This window comes from Lampris incognitus, chromosome 15 (genome assembly GCF_029633865.1).
Source record: "Lampris incognitus isolate fLamInc1 chromosome 15, fLamInc1.hap2, whole genome shotgun sequence".
NCBI classification, from domain to species: domain Eukaryota; kingdom Metazoa; phylum Chordata; class Actinopteri; order Lampriformes; family Lampridae; genus Lampris; species Lampris incognitus.
This window is the reverse complement of record NC_079225.1, coordinates 21,346,486-21,358,212: the sequence shown is the minus strand read 5'-3', so window position 1 is coordinate 21,358,212 and position 11,727 is coordinate 21,346,486. Positions and strand designations below refer to the sequence as shown.

Genomic DNA, 11,727 nt, shown 5'->3' with positions numbered 1-11,727 from the left:
ATTTCCGCCATACTTTCCTCTCTTGCTTGCCCATGGTCTGAGTTCATCATTTTACTCAATAATAGGCACCAGCCCAATTCACAGCATACTACCATGATAAGAAATCTCACATGCAAGGCAAACACACTGTGGAGCACCTGCTCATGTTGGCCAGAACAACCAACTCTACACTTCTAAAGCTTGTTCTTTTGGCCAAGCATCATTTATTAGCTGTCATGAAGGAGGCAAACATAAACCTTTGGCATGCAACAGCCCTATTCACAAGAGGCAATGCATTTCCAAAGCCCCCCCCCCCCGACCCCAACACCCACCATCACCAAAACACTCCTCCTTTTACTCCCTTCCTCCTCCTAAGACAACTTTCATATTATGAATACAACTGCCTGAGGCAATCAATCACCTTCTAAGATATAGACCCTGACAAATCCTGTCTGGAACGGCATACCGACACGTATCCTATCCATCTGGAAAAACAGAGAGTGATATAAATAAAAATAAAACAACAGGCCAGTTCGTATCAGATACCCAAAAGTTAAAAATGAGGTGTGGGTGGAGAAAAGATGTATGGAGTGTGTAGAGTGTATAACCTGTATTTTTGTCGTACGCAAGCCATTTACTAAAGGGTTTGGCTTTAAAAAAGTTTTTGCATAATTGTTTCTTATACCAAAGCACCTGGCATTCTATCTCTGGCAACTCTTCAGTTGAAATAAAATTCATCATGGGTATCAGACTGCAATCCAGGCTAGCACACCAAGTCAGTCTCCAAGCCCAAACAAGTGATATATGTCTTAGCAGTTATTTCTTAATCTCCATCTCGGGCAGCCTCGTCTCCTGTCTAGTTCCGTGTAATAAAGGGAAATGGTTGAATCATGAGCAATGACGGGTAATCAGTTTCTTGCCGGTTCTCTGCTTTGCCTCAGTACAAACTACATGATACACAGGAGCAGCACCCCTCCAAAGATCAAGATGATAAAAAAAAAACATTTGACGTGCTGGGAGATGGTAACCTCAGTTCTTATAGCTATTTGAATGACTTTGGGGAGAACTAAAAGATTTTGATGGAACGTTATTTTCACATTATGCATGTCGAAAATCCTTTTTGGGTAGCTTGTGGCCCTATTATTATTTCGCCAGTTCTGGGGTTTGGGTTATTTCAAGAGTGCCTATTGCATTTGCAAGAAATAGTTTATTTGATCTAAAGCTTAGTAAAGTATTGTCAAACATGTATATTATAAAGTAAACGTTTTCTATAGCCCCAATCTAAGAGTCATTCCTCGACTCAATTTCAGTACACTGCCTATATCATCAACTTTTACAATGCTGATACTACAACGGCCATATATCCCAAATGCTTTTACTGCAATGAGGTATTACCGGACAGAAATCCAAAGTGGCTTTTACACCACATAAGTGGTGTGAACACTGAACACTAATCAGTTTACCTTGAGGTTATTAGAGATATACAGAGATATATGTCTGTATGTAGTATGTATTATGAGAGAGATAGCTTCTCCACCCATGAGTGTTACTTAATTTGCGGCCTGAGAGAGCAGCACTGCTGTGTGGGCTCTACAGTGATCCCTGCCTATCATGGCCTTCTTCAACAGGATGAGCAAAGCGGATCATTTGGTCAACACTGCTCCACCGTGTGGAATAAAGAGGAATTAAAGACTTGACCTGTGCAGCCATTATTTATAAATGCAACAGCCAACAAAAAAAATAAAATAAACAATATCTCTCATAGACTTTTGTAATGTTGCTCTAAGACAATTAAATGATATCAAACACAAGACAATAAAATGTTCTTTGGTCCTCAGACAGTGAACAGCACCAACCACCAGTATTTACAACATGAAAAATGGCACGAGAATTACCCCCCCCCCAAAAAAGGCAAAACAAAACAAATAATATTTAAAAAAAGACAAACTCCATCATTCATGCTTTTCTTCCAACCATATTCTCAATTTTGCTTATATCACTATGTCACAGCAACAGGAAGGCTATGAGAGTAGGATTTGATATCAACTCTCCATCCTTGCTTGACCTGATGGTATAATAACAAAAAGTGAGGACCTGCCTGTGATGATACAGACATTGATATGTCACTCATCGCAGGTGGCTGCAGGCTGAAGTTTAAGAGAAGTGGGTTTGTGAGCCGAGTTTCAGAGAAGTGGGCTGAATCTCCAGACCACCAGGGAAAATGTATCAGGAGAGAGCACTATAGTAGTGTTCTTTCCTCCATCAACAGCTACAACTAGAGAAATCTGTGTCTGCTCAGCTGATCTCCAGGAATGGCCAAGAAGAGAGACTAACTGGATCCTCAATGCTACCCGACTGAGCCTGTTTAAAAAGAGAGCAGAGGGATCAATCGCTCTTTTTTCGGTTCTCTCTGCGGGCCTTTCTTTTCAGCTGGAGGGTCTTCAGTTCAGTCATAGTGGTGAAGGTCCTGTGTACCCACATCCCCTGTAAAAGCACACGTCCATGTGCACAGAGACAGTCAGAGAAATAAACAGAGAGACAGACACACACACACACACACACACACACACACACACACACACACACACACACACACACACACAGCGGTTAATATATAACATTTAAATATTTCGCTGATAAGGCAAAACTGAAAATTAATGTTATTCATTTACTACTTACCACAATGATGACTGTGTTGAACAGAAGGGGGATTGAATAGACCAAGGATATGAACATGCCCTTGGAATCAAAGTACTGGAAATTTGAAAATGACCTGTAAAAAAAAAAAATATCAGCAAACAATTAGGCTAAATTACCATTCATTAATCAAGGCTTGGTCTTTTCAACACAGATAACAGATCTTATAGTACAAATGGATGATAACTCATAATTTGCCCCTTGGAATTCTTGGACAAATGTTATGAAGAACTTGTTCCAGTGCAGACTGTTGGTGCAAAAGATGACAGTAAAAAGAACCACATTTTAAGAACACTTGTACAGTACACATATACCCCTGAAAAGCATTTGCTTTACCTCCAGTTCATAGCTGCTGCCTCATTTAGATATTCAGCGCTAAAAACCATGCCAACTGTGGAGAGAGGTAGTAAGACTGTTAATAAGACATGATCATCTACACACTCATATCAGGTAATTTCTAACACCAAACATGTTCTTTATTTGAAGCATCTCATCTACCATTACCAATATAATCTTTTCTCTCTTCTGTATTAAGTATCTGGGGAAAATATCTTATTTGCATTTTGTTGTACACTCACCGGCCACTTTATTAGGCACACCCGTCCAACTGCTCGTTAACGCAAATTTCTAATCAGCCAATCACATGGCAGCAACTCAATGCATTTAGGCATGTAGACATGGTCAAGACGATCTGCTGCAGGTCAAACCGAGCATCAGAATGGGGAAGAAAGGTGATTTGAGTGACTTTGAACGTGGCATGGTTGTTGGTGCCAGACGGGCTGGTCTGAGTATTTCAGAAACTGCTGATCTACTGGGATTTTCACGCACAACCATCTCTAGGGTTTACAGAGAATGGTCCGAAAAAGAGAAAATATCCAGTGAGCGGCAGTTCTGTGGGCGAAAATGCCTCGTTGATGCCAGAGGTCAGAGGAGAATGGCCAGACTGGTTCAAGCTGATAGAAAGGCAACAGTAACTCAAATAACCACTCATTACAACCGAGGTATGCAGAAGAGCATCTCTGAACGAACAACACGTCGAACCTTGAGGCAGATGGGCTACAGCAGCAGAAGACCACACCGGGTGCCACTCCTGTCAGCTAAGAACAGGAAACTGAGGCTACAATTCGCACAGGCTCACCAAAATTGGACAATAGAAGATTGGAAAAACGTTGCCTGGTCTGATGAGTCTCGATTTCTGCTGCGACATTCGGATGGTAGGGTCAGAATTTGCCGTCACCAACATGAAAGCATGGATCCATCCTGCCTTGTATCAACGGTTCAGGCTGCTGGTGGTGGTGTAATGGTGTGGGGGATATTTTCTTGGCACACTTTGGGCCCCTTAGTACCAATTGAGCATCGTGTCAACGCCACAGCCTACCTGAGTATTGTTGCTGACCATGTCCATCCCTTTATGACCAGTGTTCCCATCTTCTGATGGCTACTTCCAGCAGGATAACGCTGAGTTCACTGTACTCAAATGGCCTCCACAGTCACCAGATCTCAATCCAATAGAGCACCTTTGGGATGTGGTGGACCGGGAGATTCGCATCATGGATGTGCAGCTGACAAATCTGCAGCAACTGCGTGATGCTATCATGTCAATATGGACCAAACTCTCTGAGGAATGTTTCCAGTACCTTGTTGAATCTATGCCACGAAGGATTAAGGCAGTTCTGAAGGCAAAAGGGGGTCCAACCCGGTACTAGCAAGGTGTACCTAATAAAGTGGCCAGTGAGTGTATATTGCCTGTTGACAACTTTTAAGTGTGCTGCTTTTTTTTTTAATTCCAAAAAGTGTTGCTTAATCACGTTCAAACTGCCTGGTTAAATAATAGACTGTTATTAATCAAATGTACCAATCTGAATAACAGAATGAACTTAAAAAAAACAAATCAAGTCTCAACAGATGAGTAAATTGTGTGCAATACATTGGAAGGGACCAGATTTGTGGCATGTGCAAATTTGTACGTTCTGACAATATTCCATGCAATTCTACAAATTTTAGCATGGCTGTTGAAATTTATTGAATACAGTTAAATTCAAGGACCACATTTCCTTCATAAATACAGGAAAATGCTCCTTATAGTTCTAACACGATCTGCACATTTGGTTAGATTGTGATATATTTCGTCTATAACACTGTCTTTCTTACACTAAAAGTAAATGAACGAAAACTGATTATTGCTAGCAACCACTGTTCCTCCACCTTGTCTGCCTCCAGACAAATGACAACACACATTTCCCCTAATTTAACTGTCAATTACTGAGGGAGCGAACTTCGTCTTCATTTAACATTAAGTGATATCTCCTGCCGATTATGCTTAGGAGTCTATATGTTAACAGAATTTTTACAAAGAAGATTGTTGTCATAGTACAACGAAATCAGCTCACTAGCTATCATTCGATGTATTACTGAACAATCGTTTACAAGATGATTTTACAGACATTGCGGGGTCTCATCAGCCTACCCATAAGAAGGAACTGACAGATCTGTACTCTGTAGAAGTTACATGTCAGCAGGGTCGTGAACAAACAGACAACATGAAACGCCAAAAGTCCAATGAGCCACGGCTCAGACCACTGGACCTGAAAATACAACACAATATGAAAGGCAACCAATGGAACTTGTACATACCCGTAAAGGTAGCTATGCTATGACTTGGCACTTTACTTAAACGAAAAGTAAAGCAGGGCAGCTACTTAAATGTGGATAGCTAAAATTAGCCCCATATGCAATTTCAAACATTAGTTTGCCAGCTAACTATCTTTACAACAGATTCCCGATTCGAGCATGAAGCTAAACTTACAGACATGAGAAACGTCCATATCGACGTGATTCTTAAATGACTGAATCCATCAATAGGAATGGAGCTAATATTCTCTGCTTTTTGGTGGGTCATCTTCAGAGTCCACAGCTGACAGCTGGCGCAGATAACGCTCACTTTCCCGTTGAAACAGCAGTGCGGAGGGAGCAGGCACTGTCGCAGCAGAATGACGTCATTGTAACGTTAATGCGCAAAGCATGGTCGGTTTACTGTGACGTTACTTACTGTGATGGTCACGCTCAATAAAGTTCATGAAGCAGAACTAAAAAAAAACCGATCAACGTCATTTATGATGTTAAACAAAACCACTTACAGTGAGCCTACAAACCCACTCTTTATCAAACCGAAAGCACTAAAATTTAAGAATTTGGTTGACTTCAAAACAATTCAAATCATGTACAGAGTAAAAAAAAATCAGCAGTTACCAAACAGTGTCCAAAAGTTGTTCCAAAGGAGGGAAAGTAAACACGATCTCAGAGGAATATGTATATTCAAAAAACAACTAGTGAGGACAAATGCAAAACTTCATTGTGTATCAACCAAAAGAGTCAATCTATGGAACAACTGTAAAAAAGAAATTAAGATGTGTACATCAATAAGTAAGTTTAAACAACTCTTTAAAAATAACGGATTGAATAGCTATAGGGTGGATGAGCAAAGAGGTGGTCTGGAATAACATGACATGATACATGAGGTGTAAGGTCCCTTGTTTGACTTGTACTGTTTTGTTTATTTTGATCTCTATGCATTGGCATTTCTTTTATTTTTTCCACTTTTGTTTTGTCTTGAAAGTTGTTTTTTTGTTGTTTTTGTTTTGGTTTGATTTGATTGATAAAGTATAAAAAAGGGGTAGGACCAGAAAAGTTCTTTACTTCATCCAACGCCCTTTTCAAACATGGTCCAGTTATTACTTGTGTTGCTACAGAGGGTTTGCAAAATATGTTTACTATTATTTCCATTTGTTCTTGTATTCCTGCCTGTGTATTTTATTTTGTTATTTTAGCATGTTTGAAATAAAATCAATCTGAATGTATCGTGTTAAAATCATACCGATGATCCCAAGCTATGCAGTGATTTTAATCTTCCTTAACAGATATGAAAATGAGTCTCTCCCAACATTCCTCGTGTGAACGTAATGAGGCAGAGGGGCTCATTGTAATCAAAGCAAAAACAAAAACAAAAAAAAGCTTTGGTACTGCAAATGACTGTTTGGGATCACAGTTTATCACATTATTTAACTCAAACATTTTCAACAGAGCCGTCCTTAAAATATACAACAAACAAGTTCACAAAGTTCATCATTGGCTTACTTCTCACACCTTTTATAGGCATGTTCCTTACGCTGGGCCAACAGAACAACTTAATACATCCAAACAGTGTTGGATAGCTTAGCTCAGTCACCTTCAAAATGAACGTATAAAATGTAAAACGGGTTTATAGAGTTGGGATGGAGAATTGCTATCAGGGAGGGAATCCTAATTTGGGGACACCCTCAAGACTTTCTTGGTTGGACTCACTTCCATCTCTACATTTAAAGTCCTTATTTATCTAGCCACTGTCACAATTCACTTAGTCCGCAGTCAGTCATCTTGGTTAAAAAGCCATACAAACTAATACTTATCAAGATTTTCTCATTGCACATAGCACTTTTTTGATTGTTTTAAATAACCGAGTAAGTGTGCTGTTACTGGATAACCAATGTTATTGAGCCCAAGGGTCCAGACTTGTCGAGGTGGTCTATTCCAATTTTATGACAAAAGTATTTTTATCACAGAATACAAAATTACAGATTCTGCATCCGTTTTTGCCTGCAGAACTGTAAACGTAAATATCATTTGTTACAAAAAAACATTTACATAGAAGATAAACTTGATGCCCAACAAATACAAATAAGTCATCCAAAATCAAAATCAAGCATTTCAACATTAGATACAATACTTTTGGATCAATGTGCAACTTCTATCTTTGGATAAAAAAAACCAAAAACAACAAAACAATTAGAAACAAATGAAGGATGTAAGTTTCACTCAAATGGCATCTTATATACAACATATGATTTGTGATGTGTTTTAGCTTAAAGGTCAAACTGACATGACCAGTGTGTGTAGTGGAGGGGATACATGATGTGGCTCAGCATCTGGCCCTGCTAGGATGGAAGTCAGGGATGAAGGTAGCTGCGGCTGTGATTGGGGTTGAATACCCCAGGGCAAAGTTGTAGAGGCCCAGGATTACACACTTCCAACTGCAGCGCAGTGCTTTGCCAAAATTCTGAAAGACACATACACACACACACACACACACACACACACACACACACACACACACACACACACACACACACACATACATAAAAAGACAGAGCTTGTAACACATTCTGTAATACAAAAAAAAAGAAGATCAATTCACTTGTTCATTATATACCAGCAGAGTGAATTTTCCAAGACAGGTTGGATGTAAAGTGTGGGGTGCCAGTGTCAAAAGAGGGTTGCACAATTAAAAAAAAATTTTTTTTTGCAGACAGTGGCTCAAGAAGCCTGTCCATATAAGGTCCTACGAATGCCCCCAAGAGTCTGTAACATACCTTTACTGGACCATAGCGTGGTGCATAACCTTCCAGGAATGAATCATTATATTCATGCATTCTTATTCTTAGTTTCCACATGTGTAAATATGGCTCGGGGCCTTTTCAACCACTAACTTCGACCGAATTAGAGAGAAAAAAATAGGAGATGACACTTCAAAACAGGATAGAGACAATTTGAAGACAGTCTGCATTCTCTGCAAGGAACAATAGCTTCTACAGCAGGAGGTGATGATGGCTGTGTGTGTGTGTGTGTGTGTGTGTGTGTGTGTGTGTGTGTGTGTGTGTGTGTGTGTGTGTGTGTGTGTGTGTGTGTGTGTGTGTGAGAGAGCAGTGGTCTGTTTTCCTTCCCCTGATTTAAATAAGCAGTCCAGATTAGACAATAGCCTCCTGTGTACTTTTTGCAGGAAAAGGGCTGGCCGGTGCAAGTAGACACAGGAAACCTGATGTTAGGAAAGAAAAAAAAGAAAAAAAAGGCGGGCCATACCTTTACAGTTTAAAGTTTTACACCACAGCAAGCCTCACCTTCAACCACTGATTACTTTGTTTGTGGCGAGTCTACGTGAGCAGGCACCAGTTTGATCCCATTGCCATACTATTTCTGAAGATTGTTTTATGACTTCCCTATAACCCTGTGCTGACAGCTATCCGTGCCTTCCAAAATTTTATGGATGAGTAAATCATAAAACCGCAGCTGCTCCACTGAATGCACTCTCAGATTTGGCAGAGCCACTATTTCCTGATAGTATTCCAGCCTGTGGTCAATGTATACAAGGTGATAAGGCTGTTGCAATAATATTTCTTAGGGAGCGAGTTCCTCAGGTTGTTTACTTCCTTGTGGAAAACATGTGAGTTCACGACTCTGCCAGTAAATGTGTGTTTTTGGTGGGATATGCCGTCAAAGCTCTTTACCAAATCACTGACTGGATGAACTGCTATTGGAGGTCGGAGTCAGGTAGCATGATGACTGAACATTAGAGAGCCAGCCTATTCAAATGTGGACATGTATCTCCTTAAATACACAATATCACTCTCTCGTCATGCGGAGTTAAGCTTGCAGCGACATCCTGCATAAGGAAAAATATTTGTTACCAAGAAAACTGGTTAGGATAATTGTCAAATAATGAATGTGACTCAGCTACTCGATGGCTTAACGTTCCAACTGGTTTTACTGAGGTGCAAGTGTAGACTTTAACTTTGACCCCTGAGCCTCCTCCGATTTGGGTTGATCCAGATCATTTCAGATATCATGTAATCATTTCGAGTCTATCAATTTGTTGAGATTTTTTTTCACCGATTGGTTTTGCATTTCACCGTCATTAAGGCTTAATTAGGTCAATTTCATTTAAAGGGTTGATTGATGGCCATACTGGGGGAAAAAAGAAGATTTGGATGTTTGAACTTACCCATACTGAAACCATCATGTAAAACGGGACAAATTGATGGGATTTCAGATGTTGAAAGAATCTGAAATTTTCACATCACTGTCACAGTACTCCTCATCATACAGCAACAACAACAACAAATAGATGGACATTAAGTGTATGTACATCAATTGTTTTTGGACATTCTAAAACAAAGTTGTAAAGAAAGAAACCAACCTTCTTTACTTTGTTGTACTTCTCTTTCCTCTTTTTCTTCCTCTCCTCTTTGGCTTTTACTTGTGCCTCCTCCACCTCCACCAACGGCTCATACTTCTCGGGCAGAAAGGCGAAATGAATTTCTCGGTGGCACCTCTCGCCCCGTGCCTCCTCCTCTCGGCAGTCCACCTGTCTCTCATACTTGGCTGCGCCCGCTGCTCTTGGGCTCCCCCCCGGCGCTGGTGCGCTCCTATCGAAAAGCCTGGAGGCGAGAGACCTGGGTTTCATGCTGGACGGCTCGGTGTGGTGCAGCAAGGCTACGGGGTGAAGTGAAGGTCCCGCTTTGCGAGGGGGGGGCGGACGGTGTCAACAAGCGTTATGTGCGCGTGAATGGGCGTGCATTCCACCGCGCAGGAAACTTTTGGCCCCGTGCCCTTAAAGGTGCAGCCCCCCCCCGACCTCCTCGCGGGCTCGGGAGAAAAACTAACAAGTGCCTTCCGGCACCTTTCTCAAATGCTCGTGAAACAGGACTTCAGTTATACGGTTCAAAATGAAGTACGAAGGACCGATTATCAATATAGGGACGACGAAGAGTTGTGTTAACTGTTTAAATTTTATTTACCTCTAAACATCTTATTACATTTTTCTTTCTGTGATTCCGAGTGTGTGTTGGGGTTGTACGAGATCTGTTTATTCTTGGTACATGACATTAGGATGTTTTCCTTTTCTTTTTTTCCTCTCTTGTTTTGTTTTTCTCTTATTGTTCACAGTAGTTGAGTTTGCATTGCGCAGCACAACTTGCATTGGATTTGAACTATGCAGCAGTGGCGTAGCCAGGATTGCGTTTTGGGGTGGGCCTGCAGACAATGGGGGCGGGCCAAAGTTGACCCGAGTTAAACGGACGTTTGACTCCCTATGTATAAGAAGTTAGAAGTTTGTTACTTTGTAAAGTAATTTACGTAAATTACTTTGCTCTTATATTTTCACTATTTTAACTGCCAAATAAAATAACATTTGACGAAAAAAAAACGTACAAGTCTGTGAATGTTCTAATTCATCCAGGTCATGGTTATCCAGAGGAGTTGAATCAAGTGCAACTGAACTTGGTATATATCCGTGAAGACGTTTCGCCTCTCATCCAAGAGGCTTCCTCAGTTCGTGCCTTTCTAACTAGACCAAACTAGTCTGACTGGCTGGTGAAGAGACTCAGAATGTATCCTCTAGGAGTCGTGGTCAGAGCTATAGATATGCGTGGCTCGATGGCGACGGGCGCGGCTGGACATCGGAGCACAGGAGAGCCACTCATATCTATGGCTCTGTTAGCGACGGGCGTTGGTAAACATCGGATCACAAAGAGCCACGCATATCAATAGCTCTGACAACGACTCCTAGAGGATACTGTAACGTGCATGGATAAGAAGACACGCTGGCCGCTGGCTCGCGGGTATGACCCTTTAGTCGAGCGGTTAGCGATGCCTCCTGCGCTGCGGGCGATACGGGTTCGCTTCCCGGCCGCGGCAGTTCCTGTGGTTGCGTTGTCCCCCGAATTCGCTACAATACATTCTGAGTCTCATCACCAGCCAGCCAGTCAGACTAGCTTGGTCTAGTCAGAAAGGCACGAACTGAGGAAGCCTCTTGGATGAGAGGCGAAACGTTTTCACGGATATATACCAAGTCCAGTTGCGCTTGATTCAACTCCTTTGGAAAAACGTACAAGCTTAGCTAGTTGACTACCTATCAATCCAGCTAGTTTGCTAAAGTATGCATGCTGTCTGAAGCGCTGTGCTAACCTGCACATGGTATTAATTTTCTTGTAAAAAAAAGAACTACAAGATGTACAATAGTACTAAAAATGCTTTCATTGAAATTTTACACTGACTGACGTTGAAGAAACACAGGCACTTTTTTGACACGAGGCTGCACGTGCATCCCCGTTGTTTGTAAACACGGAAATTGGTCTGCCTCGGAGCTGCATACCGAATATGCAGCTACCCACCATACAGTTAGACACACACACACACACACACACACACACACACACACACACACACACACACACACACACA

At 41.3% G+C, this 11,727-nt stretch overlaps 2 protein-coding genes across 2 annotated transcripts; both read right to left on the bottom strand.

Moving 5' to 3' along the window:
• Positions 1-331: 331 nt before the first annotated feature.
• Positions 332-5,717, bottom strand: tmem18 (transmembrane protein 18). Its single transcript, XM_056294513.1, has 5 exons — positions 5,483-5,717; positions 5,144-5,261; positions 3,013-3,067; positions 2,659-2,752; positions 332-2,463 (listed from the first exon to the last, which is right to left on the bottom strand). The coding sequence occupies exons 1-5, from the start codon at positions 5,573-5,575 to the stop codon at positions 2,365-2,367; spliced, it is 459 nt and encodes a 152-aa protein (XP_056150488.1). The 5' UTR covers positions 5,576-5,717; the 3' UTR covers positions 332-2,364.
• A 28-nt stretch (positions 5,718-5,745) lies between these two features.
• LOC130125072 (required for drug-induced death protein 1-like) lies at positions 5,746-10,029 on the bottom strand. The gene is made up of 2 exons (XM_056294512.1): positions 9,683-10,029; positions 5,746-7,768 (listed from the first exon to the last, which is right to left on the bottom strand). The coding sequence occupies exons 1-2, from the start codon at positions 9,947-9,949 to the stop codon at positions 7,631-7,633; spliced, it is 405 nt and encodes a 134-aa protein (XP_056150487.1). The 5' UTR covers positions 9,950-10,029; the 3' UTR covers positions 5,746-7,630.
• Positions 10,030-11,727: the final 1,698 nt, after the last annotated feature.